The 26,837-nt window shown below is 43.8% G+C and overlaps 1 protein-coding gene across 3 annotated transcripts in view; it reads left to right on the forward strand.

The window, feature by feature from the left end:
* Positions 1–497: 497 nt before the first annotated feature.
* Positions 498–26,837, forward strand: part of cnot4a (CCR4-NOT transcription complex, subunit 4a) — a 32,475-nt gene continuing 6,135 nt past the window's right edge. For all 3 annotated transcript variants that reach the window (XR_013789995.1, XR_013789996.1, XM_079501049.1), the window contains exons 1-13: positions 498–707; positions 1,152–1,171; positions 2,480–2,703; positions 4,216–4,413; positions 5,520–5,606; positions 6,878–6,979; positions 8,401–8,526; positions 9,064–9,182; positions 11,496–11,708; positions 11,928–11,985; positions 13,273–13,531; positions 17,722–18,228; positions 22,498–22,731. Coding sequence is in view for 1 of the 3 variants with exons in the window: in XM_079501049.1 (XP_079357175.1) it covers positions 2,530–2,703; positions 4,216–4,413; positions 5,520–5,606; positions 6,878–6,979; positions 8,401–8,526; positions 9,064–9,182; positions 11,496–11,708; positions 11,928–11,985; positions 13,273–13,531; positions 17,722–18,228; positions 22,498–22,731 (2,077 nt within the window). In the remaining 2 variants the exon portion in view is untranslated. The remainder of the gene's footprint in view (positions 708–1,151; positions 1,172–2,479; positions 2,704–4,215; positions 4,414–5,519; positions 5,607–6,877; positions 6,980–8,400; positions 8,527–9,063; positions 9,183–11,495; positions 11,709–11,927; positions 11,986–13,272; positions 13,532–17,721; positions 18,229–22,497; positions 22,732–26,837) is intronic.

Below are 26,837 nucleotides of genomic sequence, written 5' to 3' on the forward strand. Positions count from 1 at the left end.
AATATGGCAGTGGCAGCGGTGGCCGAACAGATTGCGGAGCGGTCTTGATACCGGAAGGTCGCCAGTTCGAATCAGCGGTCCGACACGTTAAAATTACCACCGCTGAAGTGCCCTTGAACAAGGCATTGAACCACTACGATGAAATGTGTTCTATGAACAGGGCCTGGCTGGAAACAAGTTATTGAGCTTAGCCCAGATACCCTGGGTAAATATAGTAATCATTTCATTTCATTTCATATATTGCTAGTTATATTAATGTAATAACAAATATTCCAAAACAATACCATACGTATTAGGTAAAATACATTTTAATTCAAATGTTAAAGTAAATCTCAGCGCGTGTTTCTTGATAATGTACATGTAATAAGAGATCCCACGTTCATACGGTTCACATTTAAAAAACCTCATTTCCCACAAACCACCGGTCCTTTTTTGCGCAGCCGCAGTTACATGATTGAATAGTTGCCCCATTCCCTCCTCCCTACTTTAAAGCTAGCTAAGATGGTGGTTTGAGCGTCAACTGTCTTCCTCAATAACCAAGACAAGAAAGGGGGCTAAAACATCCCTGGAGCTCTTACAATCACATCATAATAATAAATATAAACTTCATCTTAAGGGACTACTCATATGATCGCTGGGACATTTCAGAATACATTGGTTTAGGCAGTCCCCGCCCAGTTTGGTGTGACTCCCTTGGTGTGGAATCCTTAAAGGGCCACTTCACCACTTTTCAACCTATCTTCATATAATTGGTCCTCACTAATAATCATGAAGAAATGGTGCAATTTTTTTCTACTCGGTCTGTGTCTCATAGGAGGGCTGTGGGCAGTTCAGAAACCCGTCCACCAGTGACATCATCGATGGGGAATACAAGCTAATAGAAACTGCAGGCTTTCTAGTCCTGAAAAGTTGCAATGCGAAAATGGAAGCCATCGTTCTCACGATAATGAAAATCTAAACATTTTTGTAAAAAAAAACCTTGTTTAAAAAAATTCTGCCTAATGATGATGTCACTGGTGGACAGGTGTCCGAACTGCCCAAAGCCCTCCTATGAGACACAGACTGAGTAGGAAAAAATGGTGGTGTTTTATCATGAACATTAGTGAGGACCAATTATATGAAGAGATGTTGAAAAGTGGTGAAGTGGTCCTTTAAGCTAAATTCGGACAGGGTAAGTAACGTTAGCCCAAATTGTGATGTGGGGCTGTATCTACGTAGCTTTTAACTGCCCACAATAATGTAGAGAAAGTGAGCTGTGTTTCTGTGACCATGTACACCACCGACACAGCTGTAACAGTAGCAAAAAATGTCAGTGGTTTATTTACGCTGAACTCCCATCTCCCCCCGGTTAGCTAACATGCTAACTACTTTACTACACTGTAGGTTAGCTTGTGTACTAGGCCGCAGCAGCAGTTAAGCTTGGGCTCCCAAAATGCTAACCGTTATAGCAACAATCAAGCTGTCACTTGTTATTTTTCAAACGAGAACGGCTGTCATGCGACGTGCGTGTTTCTGATTCATACACTGACAGCCCCCGGTGGATATGTGTGCGTTTTTATTAATGCTGGATGTGCACTTGTGTTTGGGTACGTGTCGTGAGCCGGCTTCTTATCACTGTGCTAAAAAACCTCACAGCTTCACTGACATCTGTCATGATCAAGCCGTCAGATGTGTATGTAGACCACCAGCTACTAGCATGTACAACCATAGGCTCCTATACGTCACACTTTACAAGATCCATCGTATTAATTTACCCCATTTGATGAGGACAAAGACATCTTTCATGGCTGGTTAGTTTATTACCGGTAGCTCATGTTGACAGCTGTTTGGGCTATTGACAGTTCCTTGTTGTTGTCATCAATACAGTAGTTGATGTTATTGTATGGCTATAGCTACTGTCAGGAGTTCAGTTTGCTGCCGCCACATAAAAATCAGTCTTTCACAGTGTCATCAGCCTAGTGTTCACCTCACAGCGCAGCAGCAGCTCATATTTTTTTGTGTGTTTTGCATCGACACGGCTCGCATTGTTGTCTGTGCCAGCTTATCCTCGGGTAACCCCATGGATTCTGTTACTAAGAGCATTCATGGTGCTGATAACTCTTGCTGCTTCAGCATCGTCCTTTATGTCTAATTGAGCTGGAATGTAGTCTTACTCATGTAAGAACTACATGTGTCTCTGTTGATGGTTGGTTATTATCACATTGTTGACCTTGATGGTCTAATCTAATGCATTTTCTCCCCAAAGGCTTTAAATTCCACCCAGCCAATTAACCACTTAAACCCTTTATACTTAGCTGCTATTTTGCCGAATGTTCACCTATTTTTATTCGCTTAGAGGGAAACTGGGGTTCTTGTGTGGATAATAGAAAATAATTGAAGGGGATTTTATTTCGACAAGAGCAGATTTATTTGTGATTGTTCTGTGGTGCTAGGGCTTCGTTACTTGGCAATCAGTGTTGCCTGTACTTTTGTTCCCCAGCCCGTAGCTCTGCGATCGGCTTCAGAATCCACACTTTGCCGTGCCATAGGATGTCCAACAGCCCCGAGATGAAGGACGACCCCATGGAGTGCCCGTTGTGCATGGAGCCGCTGGAGATAGACGACGTCAACTTCTTCCCCTGCACCTGCGGCTACCAGATCTGCCGCTTCTGCTGGCACCGCATCCGCACAGACGAGAACGGCCTCTGCCCTGCATGCAGAAAGGTGAGGAGAGGACGTTCCAGGTTCCAGGGAGACCTGCAGGTTCTGAAGGGGGGTCTTCTGGTTTCAGGGCAGTGGTGGTAGAGTTCACTTCAAGGGAAAAGGCTCTACTCTCTACGCTCTACTCAGACAGTCTTATATAGTTTCAGGCGTGTGCTGGGTGCAGATTCAAAATGAACATATAGAAAATGAATAAAATCCGCACTCACAGTCGAGTAAGAGTCTTTGTTTAATGGTGATAGTGCTCCGCAGCAGCAGTCATACCAGACAGACAAACGCGTTTCGGCGCGCAGGCCTTCGTCAGTGTCAAAATACACTGACGAAGGCCTGCGTGCCGAAACGCGTCAGGAGATGTTCATGTATCTCCTGAGCTTCCCAGCTATGGTGGAGTACCACATTGTTGTTTCAAAGTCGTACGATTTGTCACACACGTTACCGCAGTGAATGTTGTTCTCCGCATTTGACCCATCTCTTGGAGAGGTGAGCCGCAGCCAAGGAGTGGTGAGCTGCAGCCGTGCCGCACTCGGGAATCATTTGATTAGTTGATTTGACCACCCAATCCAACCCTTTGATGCTGAGTGCCAAGCAGGGAGGCATTGGGTCCCATTTTTACAGTTTTTCTTATGACCCGGCCGGGGATCGAACCCCCAACCTCCCAGTTTCAGGGTGGACACTCTAACCACAAGGCCACTGTCTTCCCCCTCCCACAGTGGATCGTGGAGGCACAGAACCAATGTCCGAGCAGCGGTTATGACACTTGATAATTTAGATGAGGCAGATGCTCTTATGCAGAGAGAGCACTCGAGGTTCAAGGTCAGAGTAAAGGACCTGATCACTGGTCAACATATGACAAGGACGGTATATAGTCACTTATAGTGCAAAGAAAACAAATGTTACAATACAAAATAAGTACGAATAAGGAAACCAGATAAACAACCTTGAAACGGTATCTATATAACATTCTTGGCAAACAGTATATATCTATCTAAATAATATGTATAACTACCATCCTCATTTTTTTTAATATGACGTTATAAAAGGAATGAGGGGTACTAGGGGATGATTTTACACTTCTCCCTCCTGGGTCCAAAGCCAGGAGGGAGAAGAATGCTTGGAACTTTGGCCAGGGTATCGTAGAAGGTGGGCCGACAGTTGTCGTGTGTGCTGTGAACTCTTAAGCGTGCGGGAAAGGCGTATAGGCACTATAGAGGGTATGCGTGTGACATCATCATCAAACCCAGAAGTTATGGGGGAACACCTACTGAGTGGCAAAAACTACTTTCTGGCCTTGACAGCCCATACATCCAAACAGAAAAGTCATATTTGATTGCATTAAACGACGTTAAACAATGTTAAACTCACTTTGCCACTCACTTTGCCACTCGATTTGCCACTCGATGTGCCATTGACTTTAAGCATGCGCATACTCTCTATTGGGCAGGAGTGCATGGATCAAGTCCTAAAGGTAAGTGTGTGCCATGTCCTTGATCCCCATGTTGTTTGTGCTCTGTCCAGCCGTACCCGGAGGACCCTGCTGTGTACAAGCCCCTGACACAGGAGGAGATCCAGAGGATAAAGAACGAGAAGAAGCAGAAGCAGAACGAGAAGAAGCAGAAGGTGACGGAGAACCGCAAGCACCTGGCCAGCGTGAGAGTGGTCCAGAAGAACCTGGTGTTTGTTGTGGGGCTTTCGCAACGGCTCGCAGACCCTGAGGTGAGTCGAGTTCTCAAGAGCTAGGCACACGCAAGGCGGTTTGACAATTGACTGACGGTAGCATGCGAGAATCTGTTGCCGGTTTAGCCCATTCTGGGCGGGAACCCCTTTTGGTGTTAGCATTATGTTATGCTTTAGCTATTGAAAAATAGCAGATCTACAAGCTCATAGCGCGCCACCGAGTGGCGCGCTACGAGCTTGTAGGTCTGCTATTTTTTTTAAATCGAAGAACCACTGACATAGAAACATAGCTTTTTCAGAAAACTGTCAGGATGTAGAAGACATTTATAGAATCTGATCTCAGGTCAGAATGGGTTAGTTTACAGCTTGCATACCGTGCTTATTATCACTTGTCATTTTGTTGGTAGTGTTTGTGATTGTGACATTGGCAAGCTGTTTGTTGTCGGTGTCATCGGCCTCATCTGACAGCCACAGATGACGTAAAAGCATTTAGCACTTCAATAGTAAATGACTTGCAATGCATGTGTATACATTTATTAGCGTCAACATCTTATTGGAGCCTTCAGTCTGCCTCAGTGTTGCATTTATTGGTCATTGCACGCGGTACCACGCCGTCTCACTTAACCCATTTTGGGGCGGGAACCCCTTTTGGTGTTAGCATTATGTTATGCTTTAGCTATTGAAAAATAGCAGATCTACAAGCTCATAGCGCGCCACCGAGTGGCGCGCTACGAGCTTGTAGGTCTGCTATTTTTGAAAAATCGAAGAACGACCGACATAGAAACATAGCTTTTTCAGAAAACTGTCAGGATGTAGAAGACATTTTTAGAATCTGATCTCAGGTCAAAATGGGTTAAAAACAATCTTAAGTTCACACCTCAAAGTTTACAAAGGCTGCTGAGTGTCACACCAGTGTGAATTAACATACAGTAGGAATAAGCCTGGATACATTTCCAGGGTCCATTATGTGACCTGCTAACTCCTGTAGTGTAGGTGTTAAGCAACGTGCGCGTGACATGATTAAATTAGCTGCCCCCCAAAGATAAAATCACGAATACGACATTGGTCGGTCTAAAATTACACAGTGTATCCATACTTTGTTATTATAAATGTCCACATCTCTCTGTTTGTTCCACACTACACAGGTTCTAAAAAGGCCAGAGTACTTTGGGAAGTTTGGGAAAATCCATAAAGTGGTCATTAACAACAGCACATCATATGCTGGTTCACAGGTAAGGTTTTGGAGTCTTCCATTTTGCTCCTACAGTATATGATTAGGATGGACAATGTAGGCCTTTCTGCACGTGCACTTATCCAGAGTGACTTACAAACAGTGTTGTTTTTGGCAGCAAGTTTTAGTCATAGTCTCTTGAATAGTTTTAGTCACATTTTAGTCACCAGGAATGTTTTAGTGTTAGTCTAGTTTTAGTCGACTAAATATCCTAAGATTTTAATTTAGTCGAACAAAGTGTATTTTGGCGGGCCTTGATGCCGTCGTAATGACTGATATTTTTCACTTGCTGAAAATAGCCGATCTACAAGCCCACAACGCGTTGCAGCGCGACGCGTTGTGGGCTTGTAGATCGGCTATTTTCAGCATGCAACTAATTGTAAAAGGACGTATACTGGATCTCTTGTCCACTAGTCCCTTCCTAACATTTTAGTCTAGTTTTTATGTGTTGACGAAATTGTCAGTATATTTAGTCTTAGTTTTAGTCACCATAGCTTAGTTTTCATTTAGTTTCCATTTAGTTTTCATCAGTCGACGAAAACAACACTGCTTACAAAGTAATCGGAGTAAATGGCAGGAGTCAACAAACGACAGGACAGGTTAAATGGCCACGTAAGTAGAAAGAAGGAAAGGAAAGCAAAGGAAAAAGTGCTACAAAGTAACTAGGATCAGAACTATCATCTGTCTAAACAACAGTCTTATGCTGCATTCACATGGAATCAGGCAAGCGGTAGACGGCAAACCGGACTTCATTTTAGTGGACGGGAGCAGGACGGTAAACGGAACAGGATGGCACGGCAGCCAGAACCGGTAACGGCAGACTATGTTAAAATATTTAATCTTTTTACCGTTCCGTGCCGTCGAGCAGGTTTTGCCGTCTACCGCTTTCCTTGCCTGATCCCATGTGAATGCAGCATTAGCATTTATGGTTAAGCAAACAGTACATGTGTAGGTCGGTCTATCTAAATATAATGTAACCAACATACATCTGATGCATAACATAAGGAATGAGAGGAGTGCTAGGGAGTTAGGTGGAGTCTGAAGAGATGAGTTTTGCTGTGGAAAATGGGGAGTGAATTTGCAGTCCTGACTGGGGTGGGAGGTCATTCCACAGCTCGTGAGCCAGAAGGGAGAAGAGTCTAGGACACTTGGGGCGTTGGCCAGGGAATCGTGAGGAATTGAAGTGATGGACAGTTGTCCTGTGTTAGCTGAGGGCTGAAAGTCATGGCTGCTGGTTACACTTGGATGATTTCTTTTTTCTGTCGTTCACAGGGGCCTAGTGCTAGTGCTTATGTTACTTACATTCGCTCTGAAGATGCCCTACGAGCAATACAGTGTGTGAACAATGTAGTTGTTGATGGTAGAACACTCAAGGTGAGTTTCAACATACTACTACTGCTTGAGACTTTGTATATTGATTGATTGAAACCTTTATTTCAGGGGAATCCAATTGAGACCAGGGTCTCTTTTTCAATACATACATTTTACATACATGACATGGACACACAGTAAAACAAATATAATACACAAGCACATACACACAGAAACCAAATGTTACAGAAAGCAGGTGCATATGCCTTCCTCTAGTGTGAGGTCAGTTAAGAGTCTCTTAAAAGTAGTAAACGAAACAAAAACATTCAACTTCAATTTGTTTTGACAACCATTCCATAAATGTGGAGCATACACCCTGAAGGCAGTATCTCCCAATTTAGTAGTTGTTTTTGGTACCTTCAATAAACGGTGAAGTGACTGTAAAACTATTGTGATGAATGAGTGTGTGCATGCATGAGTATATCACTTTCCACACAGTAACAATGCACTGTATCATCGTCAAATCATAACAGAAGGCCATGAAACTTCATATACTGTATTGCAGCTCTAACTCAAGAACTGACTGTGGTGCACCCAGCTGCACCGTGCAATTTATGATACAATTTGGTGGCTCAAGAAGGTCAATTATTGATAAAAAATGTTGAAACATAACTTTGGATTAATTTATCAGACTGATTGCATTTGAAAGCTTGTCTCAATATGTTTTTTACGACACCACAGATCTGGTAATGAGCCATACTGCTTAATACTTGATTTACGTATACTTGTTTGCACGTTGTCGCACACCGGAGCTTATTGCAGATCTATAAGCTCGACGTGAGCTTGTAGACTGGCTGTTTCAGTTGAGTGACACTGCACGCAATAAACCCTTATACACCAAGCCCTTAAAGGAGAATTCCGGACCAGCGCTTTTCTTACCACCTTCTCATGTTGTTACATCCAACAACTAGTGGTATAGGTGGGGAAAAACATCCATCTAGAACACACCGTAGCTCAGAGCATGGGCGCTGGGTCATAGACTCCTTCACCTTTTTACAGAAGCCCCTTTGGGACAAAACACTGCATTGTGTCTGGTCATTATGAAAGACAGATGTGTAGGGGGGGGGGGGGGGGAGTTGTAGCTATCAAATTCCAATCAAATTGCAAAGCGATTCATGGATGTCCTCTAAATAAAGAATTAAAAAATAAATAATTCCAAAGCGATTTAGCGTATGACCCAGCGTGCACGGTCGGAGCTGCAGTGCTGGAGGGAGTTATACTCTTTCACCTGTACCATTCGTTATTTAATGTAATGGGTAAGGTAAGAAAATGGTTACTCCGGAATTCTCCTTTAACTCTGTACAACTCTAGGTTGCCCTTGCTTGTTAAACGAAGCAAAAATCAAAGTGTTAACATGAATATACTGCAATGGCAGAATAGTTAGCATTTTCACTTACCCATTATCTCTGTATTCTGTCTTACAGGCTTCTTTAGGGACTACAAAATACTGCAGTTACTTTCTCAAAAGTATGCAGTGTCCCAAACCAGATTGTATGTATCTACACGAGTTGGGGGACGAGTCAGCTAGTTTTACTAAAGAGGAAATGCAGGTAATACTTTTAGGCTCTCTTCTTCACTGTTGGTTGTTCCTTCTCTTAGTTTAGAGGGCTGGGAGTCACCAGGGACCTCACCATTTTGTTGTGATTCATTGTGACATTTATATAACTTTCATCAACCGAGGTTCAGTATTTTGGGGCCAAAATGTCTCTCCACTCCTATTTAAAAGCAGCTTCACTGCAGCTGGGCAGTTAGCGGCTTTATTCATTCTTTAGTATTTGAAATCAGTGAAAACAGTCAAAACTTCACATATTTTAATTGATCACCATTCTTAACCCATTTTGACCTGAGATCAGATTCTAAAAATGTCTTCTACATCCTGACAGTTTTCTGAAAAAGCTATGTTTCTATGTCAGTCGTTCATAATGTTCATAATGTTAACACATAATGCTAACACCAAAAGGGGTTCCCGCCCAGAATGGGTTAATAAACTTTAGGGATGGGATTTCCCATCTTTCAACTATGACATGGGAACAAAATGGCCACCATGTGAATATGGTCAGTGATCATGTACTGTTGGACCTTTTTAGGCGGGGAAACACCAAGAGTACGAACAGAAGCTTCTCCAAGACCTCTATAAGATGAACCCTAGCTTTCTTACACCCCCAGCAACAGAGAAGTCAAAGAGCAAATCCAACGCCACACAGAGGTATGTTACTCTTCTTGCTTAAATTCCTGCTTATTTTTGTTTTTATGAGTGGTTTCTATCTAACCTACACAGGTTACTAATTAAATGCACGATATTGACATCTTGGCCAAGAACCAATTATTTCGGTGGTCTTATTTGACGCCGGATATCAACACTGATATTGCAATACAGGTTTACTTACACTTTAAAGATGTGGATGCAGATCTTTGTTATGACCTGATGTATAGGAGCTACAGTTCCGCATGGGTGGTGTTTAAATGAGCTGCGATAGATGGTAGAAGTGCTGTTTATACAATCATTCTACAACCAAAAATATAGCACTCCTCTGTTTCCTCCTCCGCGTCATCAGTGCCCATACCCGAGGTGGGGTTGGCAAAAGGGCCTTTCTGTGTGGAGTTTGCATGTCCTCCCCGTGTCCCCTAGGGTAGGTACCCTCACAAAAACATGCAGTAATCCTGGTCTCTAAACTACCTCCCCCTGGCCAGCCGGGGCGCCTGATGGAGGGGAAAGGAACTGGTCGGAATAACGTGTTCCTTCCACGCGCTACGTCCGGCCAGGGAAATTCCCCCCCGTCAGGTGAAAAGAAGCAGCTTGGACTCCTCATGCATAGAAGGAGGCATGAGGTCAGTCCGCTGCCCCCCCAGGTTGGCAGAGGAAGTGTAGTGCCCAGGATTACATTAGATAATTTATTGGCACTGGGTGAAAAAACTGGGTTGCAAAATCACTCTACACCACGGATGTGTGGAGGAACACTTTCCTTTGGGATAGCGGATCAGGTGAATTACTACATTTGGTATAAAACGATTGTTTCTTGTTTCCTAACTGGCATAACTGAAGCTGAACAGTCACATTTTGTTGTCGCACCACACCGCTGCCATGGTCTCCTTTGTAGATAGTCTATCCACAAACACATTGTGGTTAATTGTCTCCACCAGGCCGAAGGCATGGGGAGAGAGTATGTTTTGCACTCCGTCCGTGTGTCCGTCCGTCCGTGTGTGTGTCCGTCCGTCCTTCCTTCCGTCCGTCTGTGTACAGCTAATCTCCGGCACCGTTAACCCGGCCGATGCCAAACTTTGCACACACACTCCCTGGATGCCAACGATGAACCTCTGCCCCACATTTTCCAGAACGGCCTGTTATAGCGCCACCATGAGGCAGCTTTTCACATTTATTACCTAAAACTGCACCAATCTGAGTGAAACGTTGCATGCACACTCCCTAGAGGCCAAGGACAAACCTTTGACCTGCATTTTCCGCATCTGCCTTTTATAGCGCCACCAGGAGGCCGACTTTTGTAGAACACATTTTTTGATATTACTCCTCCAGATTCTGTCCAAAAATCTCACAAATCGTTACACAGTATCTCTATGGTCATGTGCTCAAGTCGGATCTGTCTGATATTTCATATTCCATCCTAATTGGCTATAATTGGCTTTCACAGTTTGCAAGATTGCCCCGTTTTGAACAATAGCCTCAAATCATGAACGCAGCATGCAATTTACGTGAAATCTTTCACACATGTTCTTACTAGGCTGAGGAATATATCCCACCCTTTTCACATTGGCCTGTTATAGCGCCACCAACAGGTTGATTTTTGCAAAACACATTTTTGGAACAAATTGCCTCAAATCATCCAATTGCCATCAAAGGCGTATGAAGAAATGGCTACAGAAATACATGATCTCTGTAGTCATGTGATCAAGACGAGTCTGTTGGATTTCTCAGATTGTACACTGATTGGCTAACATTGCCTTCCAAAGTTTTCAGGAGTGGCCCGTTTTGTACAAAATGCTGCACATGTCCTGCTCATCCAGAATTCTATCCTCAGAGATGCTATGAGTGATCTGGCTCTCCTCAACAAAATGAAGAAAATTGTTGCAAAAACAAATAAAAAAAAACATCCTCCTAAACATTTTGCCAAACATCACACACACTCCTATCCTCCTGGTGGAGACCTGTGCCCGGAAGGGCACTTTTTCTAGTTGGTAAATAAGTCAGTCATCATATCTGTAATTGTTTAATAATGCACTCATATCTGTAATTGGTTTTTTTTAACCCATTTTGACCTGAGATCAGATTCTTTTTTGAAAAAGCTATGTTTCTATGTCAGTCGTTCTTCGATTTTTCAAAAATAGCAGATCTACAAGCTCGTAGCGCGCCACTCGGTGGCGCGCTATGAGCTTGTAGATCTGCTATTTTTCAATAGGTAAAGCATAACATAATGCTAACACCAAAAGGGGTTCCCGCCCAAAATGTGTTAATGAATAATGTTTCATGATGCAAATTATGAACAAATCTGGCGTTGTGCTACAGAACCAACAATGGCAACAGTAAAGACGGGTGGCCGACACTGTCGGGGCATGGTGGTAAACTGGCCAACGGGCTTTCAGAGGACCGCAAGTCCCCTCTGCTGCTAGACTGCTATCTAGACCAAGAAGGCATTACTTCAGATGGCCTGGATACAGAGCTGGGGACGGGACAGAGTACTGCCTTGTCCCCCTTCTCCTCCAACTGTGACAGTAACAGGTACTGCAAACCACAGATGTACACCAAGCATTCTGAAATGTGTCATTTCTCATTTTTCTCACTTTATACTTAACTGTGTGTGTCTGTCTGTCTGTCTGTCTGTCTGTCTGTCTGTCTGTCTGTCTGTCTGTCTGTCTGTCTGTCTGTCTGTCTGTCTGTCTGTCTGTCTGTCTGTCTGTCTGTCTGTCTGTCTGTCTGTCTGTCTGTCTGTCTCTCCAGTCCCAGTGATAAACCTCCAGAATCAAACAGTATGGTGAACGGAGAGACTTTACAACAGGTAACAGAAATTATATCTAAAAACCTTTTTATTGAATCTATCTGAAGTGGTGATCGCAGGCGGCTTTGTTAAATGGTGTACAAGCAGAACATACACAAAACTCTTCTGCTGAAGTAGCATCTGAGATCTTCAGAGGATAACAGAAATGGACAGAAATAATTGATGCAAGATAAGAGTTAACTAGGACAGCACAGGCCTCTTCTCAGACAATGGCAGTTTGCCACTGCACAAGTCCTTTAGTGCAGGGGTTCTCAAAGTTTTTGGCCAGGGACCCCCGGAAATGCTTTGGCAACGTCTCGGGACCCCCGCCCCGCCCCCCAATATAAATTGACTGCTACAATAACCTTAAACCATTTTGGGCGGGAACCCCTTTTGGTGTTTTAAGCATTGTTATAATTTAGCTATTTAAAAATAGCAGATCTACAAGCTCATAGCGCGCCACCGAGTGGCGCGCTACGAGCTTGTAGGTCTGCTATTTTTGAAAAATCGTGAAAAAAAAATTAAAAACTTTTTTTTTTTTTTTTTTTTTTTTAATAATTTGGGGACCCCCTAAAATAATTTGGCGACCCCCCGAGGGGTCGCGACCCACGGGTTGAGAACCCCTGCTTTAGTGGAGTGGAAGAAGGCCTCAAATGGCCTCTTATTTTTCGTCCCATGTTTTTTATTCAGGTTGTATGTAAAGCATGGAGTAAAACGTATGTAAAGTAGGTCTTAATACTTTCAGCGCCATTGCCGAAATCCTTTGTCAATTGAAGCCTAATTTTGATACTGACGCTTAACGCCATTGCCGAAGACCTTTGTCAATTGCGCTTTAATAGTGCATTCGATCGTCCGAGCCATAATGCTCCTAACGTTAGCCGGTTAGCTAGCAATGTTGTTAGCACAGCACTGGATCGTTCATCTTAGATCGTCGTCGCCATACTAATCCATTCTATCCGTTTCTTTCAATCGCCTGTATCTCCTATTCCTTGTCCCAGATGGCATTTTGGTCAAAACAGCGTTTCTTTGAAGGCACAGAGCTGACGATGTAGAGCTCTGCAGTGCACAGCATTGATCGATCATGTAAACAACAGTTGAACGGGACCTGTTAAAACTTCCTAGGATAAGCTCCCTACCGGAAGTCTGGAACTGTGGCTTTTCAAAATAAGAGCTCAAATTTAAAAAAAAATGCTGGTGTGAATTAGATCCTAATTTTTCAATAAATGATAGTGCTGAAAGGGTTAAGTGGTCAAAAGAAAGATTCTCATGAAGGTTTATTTTCTGTCCTGTCAATCCCTCCCTATGTAGATGACCAACAGTGACTCCCCATCCCCTCCTCCGGGCTTGACCAAGCCCAGCCTGGTGGTCCCCATCAGCGTGGCAGACCTCGCGGCACGCTCGCCCTTTGAGGGCGCGGCGGCCGAATCCCAGTCGCTCTTCTCCGACAACAGTAACTTCAGACACCCCAACCCGCTACCCGCCGGCCTGCCCCCGTTCCCCAGCTCCTCCCGCGGCAGCAGCTCAGACTGGCCCATGACTCCGGAACCACAGAGCCTCTTCACGTCAGGTGCGTCCGTGCTGGTGCTTGTTTTAACACATTTAGGCCTGACGTCGAAATTTAAAAAAATGTCTTCTAAAGATTCTGACAGTTTTCTGAAAAACCTATGTTTCTATGTCCGTGGTTCTCAAACTATTTCATGTCAAGAACCCCTAGAATTATCTGTATTTGGCCGCCGACCCCCATTTGAAAATATTGTTTCCAGGGACCCCCCTCTCAGAAGCAAAGATTTGAGTTGAAAACGTTGGCTCTGAAAGAATATATATTCAAAGATTTGTGCCGCATTTTCACGATTTTTCAAAAATAGCAGACCTATGAGCTTGTAGATCTGCTATTTTTCAATAGCTAAAGCATAACATAATGCTAACACCAAAAGGGGTTCCCGCCCAAAATGGGTTAAGCATTATGTTATACTTTAGCTATTGAAAAATAGCAGATCTACAAGCTCATAGCACGGCACAGAGTGAAAAATCGTGAAAATGCGGCACAAATCTTTGAATATATTCTTTCAGAGAGAACGTTTTTCACTCAAATATTTGCTTCCGAGGGGTTCCTGGAATAACATATTTTCAGATGGGGGTTGGCAGCCAATTACATATTCATTTTTGGGGTCCTTGACATGAAATATTGAGCACCACTGATACAGGAATATAGGTATTTCAGAAAACTGTCAGAATTTAGAAGACATTTTTTAAATTTCGACATCAGGCCTGTGTGTGTGTTAGGGCATTAAGCAACTAGTCGACTAGTTTACTAGTCGACTAGTAAATTCACTAGTCGACCTTGCTGGTTTTTTACCAATGCTGGTTTTTTACCGATTTTGTAGGCCTCAATATCAGGTAGATTATAGTTATAGTCACCAATGTACACAGTTTTTTTATGTACAAATATTTATTTCCAAAAAAAAAAAAAAACGTTTTTTATTTTATTTTTATTTTTTTAAACATAAAAGGTGGTTTAACAACTAGTCGACTAGTAAACTAGGCAACTAGTCAACTAGTAAAAATGACTAGAAGTGAATGCCGTGTGTGTGTGTGTGTGTGTGTGTGTGTGTGTGTGTGTGTGTGTGTGTGTGTGTGTGTGTGTGTGTGTGTGTGTGTGTGTGTGTGTGTGTGTGTGTGTGTGTGTGTGTGTGTGTGTGTGTGTGTGTGTGTGTGTGTGTGTGTGTGTGTGTGTGTGTGTGTGTGTGTGTGTGTGTGTGTGTGTGTGTGTGTGTGTGTGGTGATATGAGGGGCTCAGGGGGACAACAAAAAGTGCCAATCCGATCCTCAGTCTTTTTCAAAAATTATTAGTGGACCTTCAGCATTTCTAGTTGAGGACCGCTGTTCTAAATCCTCCAGTTTTCTAAAATAAATATTCACGATTTTTCAAAAATAGCAGACCTACATGCTAGCAGATCTACAATCTTGTAGATCTGCTATTTTTCAATAGCTAAATTACAACATAATGTTTAAAACACCAAAAGGGGTTCCCGCCCAAAATGGGTCTAGCTCTGGTCTGTGACCCATTGTACATGATTGTAGTGCTTTGAATGCAAAGCACCTGACGAAGCCTCCACAGCAAAACGCTGTGCAATAAAACATGAAGCAAGCCTAACCTTGTCCTGAGAGTCTCTGGAGTCCCTTCCTATTACTGGGGAAGTTTTCTTTGACCTGCATTTTATACCTTGCCTACCAGAACCATATGTGACCAGATTTGACTGAGAGACTGCCATCGCGCAAATTCCAGCTTTTCACCAGAGGAGAGACTCTTCACATACCTTATGTCTGAAATAAGTGTCAGAGCTGAAATCGACATGTAAATATGAAATACATGCTTAAACATGTAGCTAGGTGTAATGTTAGAGACCACAGAAGTGAACCTTTCAAGCCTGTTCCAAAACTGGTGGGCCAAACTGAACAACCAATATGTCAATTTGAAGCTATGATTCCCTGCTTTCATATGACATGAAAAAAAACGAAAATTCAAAAATCCAATGGCAGTCCCTCAGTCAAATTTAGTCACATATATATTTGTGGCTGGCTCTGGGGCCACAACAAAAAAGTGGAAACCACACCGGAGGTCAATCCAAAAATCAGGGCCGGCTTAACACCTCTGCGGGCCCCTGGGGCGCTGAAGCTCAAAGGGCCCCCTCCAGCGCGCGCAACATTTTGGGGCATTTGGGGTTTAATGCTGTAATATTAGCCTATCCCCAGCCGTCTAACCCGCCCCAGAGTGAGTCAGTCAGGCAGTAACAAACACATTATTTATTTTTATTTGTGTTAGACCCACATAGTAAGCAAATGGGTGAGAGAATCCACCCATTTGTATTTCAGTGTTTTTACCTTCTTTTGGGCCCACCCACCTTGAACAACAGCCAATCTAGCATTGCATTGCTGCTTTTTACACACGATTACACTTTTTACAGCTGTATTCTCACCAACAATAAAACACTACTTAATTGTAGACACCATTTATTTCAATCAGATGAAATTTATGTGGAGCAAAAACAGTTTTGGTTTTTTTTTTTTTAAAGGACCAAAGGGCAGATTCGGCCCTGCCAAAAATAAGTGTTATTTACATAATGTGATAAATTAAGGGATTAAGTAAAGAGAAGATTGTGTCCACATCTCAATGCCTATATTTAGGCCAGGTGCTGGAAGTCAGGCATCAAGGAATAGAAAGAACACTAGTTTCTAGAGCGCCGAGACTTACTTTATTTAGAGGCAACAAATTGCAACATTTCGACCTACAAGGTCTTCATCAGGCAAATATTACAATGACAGAAAAAAGAGCAAATATATACAAAAATCATTGATTAATGATCATGCATAACAAGTTCATCTGAGAGTAAAAGTATGAATCTCTCAGATTAACTTGATTTTTCTATTGACTGTTTAAAGTTTTTCTGCTCTGGTAAAGTCTCATCTGATTGGTGGACTGACTGGTTCTTCTAGCCCTGTGATTGGTCTAGGTTGCTGTGCTCCTTCCCACTCCCAGGTGTTATGCATGATCATTAATCAATGCTTTTTGTATATATTTTGCTCTTTTCTGTCATTGTAATATTTGCCTGATGCCTGATTTACCTTGTAGGTCAAAATGTTGCCTCTAATTAAAGTAAGTCTCTGAACTCTAGAAACTAGTGTGCGGATGTTTCTCTTCCTAAATTAAGGGATTAAGCAATTAAATAAAAGTTTCCAATTTAAATTGGCAGGGAACATGCTGCCCAAAACCTTAAACCACAGCAAACAAAAAGACAAGTAAAGGGAGCTCTCCTGCAGCCTGTGGAGAAATGCAGATCTGAAGCATTATGAGAGCAGGTCTCTTAAATAGTAACCTCGCCTCACCAGGCTTTCCACCTCGGAGGAAAGCCTGGTCTCTGTTCCAAAAGTGCCGTATGATCCGGTCGGGAGCGGATGATATCGTTACGTCATGTTGTAGTATTGTTTTGTAGTCGACGGGCAGGAACAATCAAACGGAACTTCCTTTTCCCTCAAACCGGAAGAATAACAATAAAAGCTCTCGTAGCCTGCAGCTTTTATTGAGAAAAATCGGTTTGAGGGAAAAGGAAGTTCCGTTTGATTGTTCCTGCCTGTCGTGTCGACTACAAAACAATACTACAACATGACGTAACGATATCATCCGCTCCCGACCGGATCATATACCCGGAATGAAATGGTGCCCAGGCTACTTAAATAGTGTTTGTGAAGACACTGGCCAGGTGTCTCTCCTTCTGCTAATCACCTCTGGCTCCACCCTCCAATCCAGCACTGCATTAGAATGGTTAAAGGCACAGCCACACACCTCTGGCTCCACCCTCCAATCCAGCACTGCATTAGAATGGTTAAAGGCACAGCCACACACCTCTGGCTCCACCCTCCAATCCAGCACCGCATTAGAATGGTTAAAGGCACAGCCACACACACACAGAACCCCAGATTAGACTAATATAGACAGAGTGATAACATGTGATAAGTTTGACTTGCCCGTTGGTGTAATCGTTGACACAGAAAGTTTGGGAAACCACTTCTCTGGTGTTAAGCAGGCTAAAATGTGATATCTTCATTCCGGGGTCATTGATATATTTGTTACCATCATCTCAGGACCGTAGGTCATTTATACTGACTGGGGGTGCTTATTCTGTTGTTGGAATTATTGTACTTTTTTTTATATAGATCGGTGGAAATAAATCTTAAAGCCTCCTCTCTCTCTCCTCTCAGACACAATACCAGTGGCGTCCTCCACAGACTGGCAGGCGGCCTTCGGGTTCGGCTCCTCCACCAAACAGCAGGACGACGACCTGGGTTTCGACCCCTTCGACGTCACCCGCAAGGCGCTGGCCGATCTGATCGAGAAAGAGCTGTCGGTGCAGGACCAGATGAGCCCTCTGTCTCCGGGGTTCCACCACCACGGCCCCAGCCTGCTGCCCCCCAACATGAACCCAAACGGCTCCTTCAGCCTGCGTGGCCCCCCACGCCTCCCACTGCACCACAGAGTCTATAGCTCCTTCAGCTTCCCCGGCAGTCACAGCAACAGCCAGGGCAGTCATCATCACCAGCAGCAGCAGCAGCAGCCGGGGTCCTCCAGACACCCCTGGATGGCGATCCCCACATGCAATAACCTCACGCACTTGAACCACTCCTCCAGCGCTGCCTCACACAGTAATTTCCTAGACCTAAATCTGCCCCCTCAGCACAGCACAGGACTGGGAGGCATCCCCATCTCAGGTACCTACCAGGCGCCGCTGGGTTGCACTTCACTGTGTTCAATCAATTAACAAGCTTTATACAGAGAACACACAAGCTTCATGGGCACAGCAGAGTATTGAATATCAAAACACACACATGTAAAAGGCCCAGCTGGCTTGTTTTGATGTACCTTGATTGCCCTCACACTCGCAGGGGAATGAAACGTAATCTGAACGTAGTTGGCAAACAAAGCAACCTGGGAGACTGATCCATAAGCAGGGGGTGAAACCCTATTTTTGTGGTTAATTTTCCAGTTCAGCAGGTTGAAAACATGGCTAGGCTAGCAAGGCAGGTTTATTTGTATAATTGGACATTTCAACAAAGCAATTCAAAGTGCTTTACATAAAATGTAGACAATCAAGAGAGTATAGTAGGACCTTTTGAAAACACAAACAAATATATATTAAAAGAAGAAACTCAACAGAAAACTTTAAGAGGTTAAAATTACAGCTGCAGCTAATACAGTTAATGTGTGTTCGATTTAGTTGTGCAATGTGCATATAAGCATATAGACTGTGTAGCCAATGGCATTGACCTAAATCTAAGAGTAACGCACCCTTTATTAACCCATTCTGACCTGAGATCAGATTCTAAAAATGTCTTCTACATCCTGACAGTCGTTCTTCGATTTTTCAAAAATAGCAGACCTACAAGCTCGTAGCGGGCCACTCGGTGGCACGCTATGAGCTTGTAGATCTTCTATTTTTCAATAGCTAAAGCATAACATAATGCTAACACCAAAAGGGGTTCCCGCCCAAAATGGGTTAAAAGCTACCATCTATAACCTTCCTGTTCTGCACCCGGATTCGAACTTGGGTCTCCTGAGCAAGAGCTGACATTTTGACCACCGAGCTGCTAGAGCCGGCCGGCCTGCTTGCTCAGGGGAGAAATTGAATTTTGACCTTCAGGAAGTACCACTTAATTGTCAACCAGTTTACAAGAGCAGGGAGACCAGATAGTACACCTAATTGTACAAGTTATAGGTATTGTATACATACATTACAACATTATTGCGGTGTGTAATTAAAAATCTAAACCCTTAGGGCCGATTCATACTCCTAACGTACTGCTGTTTCGGCTGACTTTAGGACCCCCCCCCCCCCCTCTAAAATAGGAGTATGAATCGGCCCTTACACGTCTGTAACTCTTGAGTGGACCTGTATGGGGTCCATTTGGTTACATTTGTACACTCAGAGTTATGGGGGTCCTTGAAATTAAAGTTGCAAACATCAACTGAAACATTCAAAATACAAAATTGATTAAACCCATTTTGGGCGGGAACCCCTTTTGGTGTTAGCATTATGTTATGTCAGTCGTTTTTTCAAAAATAGCAGATCTACAAACTCATAGCACGCCACGAGTGGCGCGCTTACGAGCTTGTAGGTCTGCTATTTTTGAAAAAACGACTGACATAGAAACATAGCTTTTTCAGAAAACTGTCAGGATGTAGAAGACATTTTTAGAATCTGATCTCAGGTCAAAATGGGTTAATGGAAATAACCTGGGATAAATGATGTGGTAGGGCAATGGCATAGACTGGCATACTCAGCAATACCATATCATTTTAGGCAGTATCGGCATCAGCTGTCAGCTCTACTTGCAGCTAAGCCTGCGTAGCCACTAGCCAGCCTTCATCTGCCTTTGCAAGGCATATTGCCCCAGGCAGATACAGTCTGGCCCGCCAAGCAAGCAGTCGTTTCTACACTAGTCCTGGCAGCGAGCGCACCCTCCGCCTCTGTGCTCTTCTGCCCAGTCAACACACACACTGCAGTGTGTTGTGCTGTAATATTGGGGGGATGGATATAGCCTCTAATATTAGCTACACAGTACATTTCTATCTATCTCTGAAGAATGAAAATAAAAATGGAGCGGGACATTGCGGAAAGAAATTGAATGCTGAGAGGGACGAGACGATATCCACGCAGGGATATTAGTGAGGCTAACTTGCAGCCTTGAATACAGCCTGACATGTTTTACCCTGCTGTAGTTTTCCACCTGAACTGGAAAAGCAACTACTAAATCAACCTAGGGTTTAATGTTCCCTCAACCCATTTTGACCTGAGATCAGGTTCTATAATTGTCTTCTAAATCCTGACAGTTTTCTGAAAAAGCTATGTTTCTATGTCAGTCGTTCTTCGATTTAAAAAAAATAGCAGACCTACAAGCCCGTAGCGCGCCACTCGGTGGTGCGCTATGAGCTTGTAGATCTGCTATTTTTCAATAGCTAAAGCATAACATAATGTTAACACCAAAAGGGGTTCCTGCCCAAAATGGGTTAATGTTCCTTTAAGCCCTATGTTATACTAATGGCCAATCTACAAGCTCACAACACGTTGCATGCTTTGTGAGCTTGTAGATCTTCTATTTGCACTATTGTTTTTGAAAGGTGCAATAAGTGATATATATTTTATAAATAAGTTAAAAAGTTCTATATTCTGGTAGTAATCATTGATATAGTGTGTTGACTGTTGAGCAGTCTCGTGTAGCCAGACAGACAACTATTCCACAATCTCCGAATGCTATGTAGAGTCTGGAACTATAGCCCCATGAGCTGAGTAAGGAATGCTATATAGAGTCTGGAACTACAGCCCCATGAGCTGAGTAAGGAATGCTATATAGAGTCTGGAACTATAGCCCCATGAGCTGAGTAAGGAATGCTATATAGAGTCTGGAACTATAGCCCCATGAGCTGAGTAAGGAATGCTATATAGAGTCTGGAACTATAGCCCCCATGAGCTGAGTAAGGAATGCTATATAGAGTCTGGAACTATAGCCCCCATGAGCTGAGTAAGGAATGCTATATAGAGTCTGGAACTATAGCCCCATGAGCTGAGTAAGGAATGCTATATAGAGTCTGGAACTACAGCCCCCATGAGCTATGAACTATAGCCCCATGAGCTATGAACTATAGCCCCATGAGCTATGAACTATAGCCCCATGAGCTATGAACTATAGCCCCATGAGCTATGAACAATAGCCCCATGAGCTATGAACTATAGCCCCATGAGCTATGAACAATAGCCCCATGAGCTATGAACTATAGCCCTATGAGCTATGAACTATAGCCCCATGAGCTATGAACTATAGCCCCATGAGCTGAGTAAGGAATGCTATATAGTCTGGAACTACAGCCCCATGAGCTGAGTAAGGAATGCTATATAGTCTGGAACTACAGCCCCATGAGCTGAGTAAGGAATGCTATATACTAGTCTGGAACTACAGCCCCATGAGCTGAGTAAGGAATGCTATATAGAGTCTGGAACTACAGCCCCCATGAGCTGAGTAAGGAATGCTATATACTAGTCTGGAACTACAGCCCCATGAGCTGAGTAAGGAATGCTATATACTAGTCTGGAACTACAGCCCCATGAGCTGAGTAAGGAATGCTATATAGTCTGGAACTACAGCCCCCATGAGCTGAGTAAGGAAGCTGCCATTTCCGTTCACGAAAATATATTTTAAAATATCTTTCCTTTTCTGCTAAGCAACAAGCTATATATGCTTAGATGATTTATATTTATATTAGAATACATTTGCGCGACTGTAAAGACGAAACGGGAGTGGGGAGGACGCTCCACTTCCGGAACTGGTTGGAATAACGTGTTCCTTCCACGCGCTACGTCCAACCAGGGAAACTCCCCCCTGTCAAGTGTAAAGGAGCAACTTGGACACTCGGGCAAGTCCGTTGCTCTCCCCATGTCCCCCATATATGGGGACTAGGTTGGCGGAGGGTGTGTAGAGCCCAGGATCACATTAGATAATTGACACGGGTGAAAAATGGGTTACAAAATCGTGGGATAAAAATTTAAAAAAATAAGGAAATGCAGATTTCACACAGACGTTCCACACTAATATCTACACGGTGATATTAGTGTGGCCATGACAGGCTAGGAAGTCATAGTGATGACATCAGAGTATTCCAGTTTGCTATCTTGTCGATAATGTTTGGAGATCCGCTGATCCGACCAACTTACTCGCCGAGTTTGAATGGGCCGGACAGATCTGTCAGATCGGCGGTTCCGGACAACCAGATCTCCATATATGCCTGGTTGGATCTGGTCGGGACCCATGGTTCTGGACAACCGCCTATCTGACCGACTTGGCACTTGCACCGCTCCCCCTCGGGCCACGTGCCAGCCAAGTTTGCAAAAATGTTATGCATTTAGTAGGATGATGAAACGTTTCACCTGTAATGACATGCCCCAAAAAAGTTGGTTTACCCTTTACCCTCCTCGCCTTTCTGTGCAGAAAACAGTGCTTCTATAGATGGCTTAAATGTGAAAGAATGGCAGGACGGCCTGAGAGCTCTGCTTCCCAACATCAACATCAACTTTGGGGGCCTTCCAAACTCGTCCTCCTCCTCATCGTCCTCATCCTCCAACAGTGTTAACCACATGGGCGGGCCAGGGGGACCGGCGGGCATCTCGCACAGCCTCAGCTGGGACAGCACAGCCAGTTGGATGGACCCAGCTATCATCACAGGTAGAGTGATGACACCCATGATTTGGATATTGCCGCACATATTGTCTCAAAGGTTTAACCCATTTTGGCCTGACTAAATCCTCCAATTTTCTGAAATAAATATTTTCACGATTTTTCAAAAATAGCAGACCTACAAGCTATGAGCTTGTAGATCTGCTATTTTTCAATAGCTAAATTATAACAATGTTTAAAACACCAAAAGGGGTTCCCACCCAAAATGGGTTAACCCATTTAGACCTGGCTGACACCAGATTCTACAAATGTCTTCCAAATCCTAACAGTTTCTGTGTCAGTGGTGCTCAACCTTTTTCATGTCAAAGACCCCCAGAATGATCTGTATTTGGCCGCCAACCCCCATCTGAAAATATGTTGTTCCATCCAGGGACCTCCATCCCAGAAGCAAAGAGTCAAGTTAAAAACGTTTGCTCTGAAAGAATATATTCAAAGATTTGCGCCACATTTTCATGTTTTTCCAAAAATAGCAGACCTACAAGCTTTTTCAATAGCTAAAGTATAACATAATGCTGAAAACACCAAAAGGGGTTCCTGCCCAAAATGGGTTAAAGGTGATTATGAATATCACCCTTTTTTGCCAGGTGAAACCTGGCTTATGATCGCTGCTGTTGGCTATGGCGACTTTTGCCAGACCTAGTCATGATTGGCTGCCCGAGTCTGACCCCATACTCTGAAACGCCGCCTAAGCCAATGGGAGTCTGACCCCATACTCTGAAACGCCGCCTAAGCCAATGGGAGTCTGACCCCATACTCTGAAACGCCATGCGGAAGTCTCAACCAAGCCTCCCCAGACTTCCTTGAAGTGAATAGTGGGGGGCGGGCCTGTTGCTCCTCATCCGCTCTATAGACGCCTTATCAGGCGACGTCACACTGATAAGAAACAGCATGCGCGCGCATAAAGGCAGCAGAAGAACACCACCTCTCATAAGATGCAATGGAAAAGTTCTAACTGCACTCACGTGTAAAAAATGCCCCATCAAACTTTCAGATGCTGTTTTTCTCCCAGTGTGGAGTGTTGTGATCTCTCGCCTTTGAAATACATAATCCTTGGTTTCTGTTGTGTTTGAACAATAATAGCAATTCAAAACAGTTGTCCTCAAAACCACACCTCCAGTCGCTGTCATAAGAACGGGAGGTGCGCTCATGATCACGGCAGCAGAGCCTATTTGTGCACGGCTGCACGCGCACCTGCAGTCCAAGTATAATTTATGCTTCGTCCCGCAATGGTGTCGCGCACGCAGACCTCTACGCTCACAACAGTCGCATATGCGATGCGATGTGAGCTTGTATATCAGCTGTTCTCTGTGCGCAATACTGTTGGGCTTTGAAGTATAAATGTCTCCTAGGGTGCACCTCACTAGCCAACTCACCCATGCGCCCAGTCCCAATGTTTGTAAACAAATAATTGGTCTATATCAGGGTTCCCCAATAGGCAAAAATGGCCCGTGAGGCGCCCCCTTGTGGCCCCTGGAAGAATAAAAAAAGCTTTTATTTATATCTCACAACGGGTAAGGGCTAGTAAGCTTAATTAATGAAATATAAAAACCCCAATTTTCCGCGCGTGAGGACTCGGCCCCCAGCCTGGTACCCTAGTCAAAATATGGCCCTTGAAGAAAATTAATTGGGGAACCCTGCTCTATATATATATTATATAACGCTATGGTCTCAACCCAGAGTCTGTAACCCTGCAGCGCCAAAGCGAGTGTGTCATTTATATACCTATGGCTGATGTGTGTAAATAAGAGTTTCCCACCTTCTGTGCAGCCTAGAACCTTCTGTGCAGCCTAGAACCTTCTGTGCAGCCTAGAACCTTCTGTGCAGCCTAGAACCGTCTGTGCAGCCCTAGAACCTTCTGTGCAGCCTAGAACCTTCTGTGCAGCCTAGAACCGTCTGTGCAGCCCTAGAACCTTCTGTGCAGCCTAGAACCTTCTGTGCAGCCTAGAACCGTCTGTGCAGCCCTAGAACCTTCTGTGCAGCCTAGAACCTTCTGTGCAGCCCTAGAACCTTCTGTGCAGCCTAGAACCGTCTGTGCAGCCCTAGAACCTTCTGTGCAGCCTAGAACCGTCTGTGCAGCCCTAGAACCTTCTGTGCAGCCTAGAACCTTCTGTGCAGCCTAGAACCTTCTGTGCAGCCTAGAACCGGAGAATCAAGTTGTTTTTGGGTCATGGCATCAATGACGGACGGAAAAAGTTGTCTCCACCCTCATTCTGAAAAGCACCCGCCATACCTGCCTTTCCGTCAATAAGGGGACAAGGGGTTACAGGTTCAAATAATATCCAAAACCATGATGGAGCAGGGATGTTGTCTAACCAATGACTAGTCTAAACTAAGTATGCACCCCATGTTGATACAGTAGCTCAGACTGTAATTTGTCCCCACAAGAATCCGCCATCGCGGAATTTACCGCTGATTTCAAAGCCGTCCGTGGATTTTTCGGCCATCCGCAGATTTTTTGAATGTCCGTGGAAATACAGTCAGACACGTGCATTTTCGCTGAGCTGCTGGCGGCGGGGGAGCAGAGCCCAATAGTACCTGACAAAGTTACTTATTACTACCTACTGGTAGTAATAAGGATGTATACATGGTGAGGTGTCTGAGGACACTTCATATAGGACAGAGTAATCTAGTAAGAGAGTGGTGACACGCTTTGATCTCGCCGCAAAGTGGGTACCTATGGGCGATAGTTCCAAACATTGCTCCTATGGCTGGAACTATTCCATTGAGATATAGAATGAGCACTTCCGCATTCCATTGTTACAATGAGAGTCAACGGGAGTGTCATTACTCTCTTACTAAATTACTCTGATATAGGACTTTATGTTCACAGGGCTGGGGGGGACTAGACTGGTGTGGCACACAATAAGGTCCGTCCTTTTAAATGGTCCTACTTGAAACTGAATCTGTGTAAATGGTACGTACTGAAACTGAATCCGTGGCCTCGTGACAATGCTAAAGCAAAAGAGAAATGTTACACCCACATTAGGTATCCTCTATACTGTAGTTACAGTAGGGCAGGATTTGAATGATAATAATCTTTACAACCGAGTTCTATCCCCAAAAAACGATTATTGGAATATTTGATTATTATTATGACCCATCCATAATTACAATTAATTGTATCTATTTCATAAAGGATTTTACTTGATTTATTAAAACAAAGTAAAGTTTTGCTTGATAACTGGTCATTTTAGGTTGTTTTTTAATGTGCGTGGAATATTAACCCATTTTGGGTGGGAACCCCTTTTGGTGTATGTTATGCTTTAGCTATTGAAAAATAGCAGATCTACAAGCTCATAGCGCGCCACTCGGTGGCACGCTATGAGCTTGTAGATCTGCTATTTTTGAAAAATCGAAGAACCACTGACATAGAAACATAGCTTTTTCAGAAAACTGTCAGGATGTAGAAGACATTTTTAGAATCTAACCTCAGGTCAAAATGGGTTAATACCAACACACATCCTCTCCCCACTGGGGCTGTCCAATAAATAATGGAACGTTGAGTAATCAGCGATTAAGTGGAAACTTGCGATTGCAATCGATTGCAAAAGTATAGACCCTTAGATTAGTAGGTGTGGCTACTGCTCAATGTGTGTAAATTCAACCAAAGCAGTCTGCTTTGCACAGTTGTGTAACCTATGAGTGCTTGCGTGGACATGTCAACCTCTCGTCCGTCTAATTGTCAAAAAACAGCCACGTTCCAGACAATTCAAGCCATGCATTAGGAGCCTAGGGGCCCCCAGACCACTAGGCTGGGCTGAGCCGATGGGATTATATCACATCCGGTGTGAATACACATTTAAAACATACTGGATGAGGCTTAAGTGGTAATATGGGCCCCACAAGACTTAAAACACGTTGCCATGACTGTGACATCACCGATGTATCCTTTTTTTTTCCTAGCCTACCAGCCTCAAGCATTATTAATACTGGGCTTGCTATCACGCTGAAACATTGGCGAGATTAATACCAGTCTGTCTGGTAGGCTACATCAAAAGAGATTAATACCAGTCTGTCTGGTAGGCTACATCAAAAGAGATTAATACCAGTCTGTCTGGTAGGCTACATCAAAAGAGATTAATACCAGTCTGTCT

This window comes from Electrona antarctica (assembly GCF_951216825.1).
Source record: "Electrona antarctica genome assembly, chromosome: 5".
Classification (NCBI taxonomy): domain Eukaryota; kingdom Metazoa; phylum Chordata; class Actinopteri; order Myctophiformes; family Myctophidae; genus Electrona; species Electrona antarctica.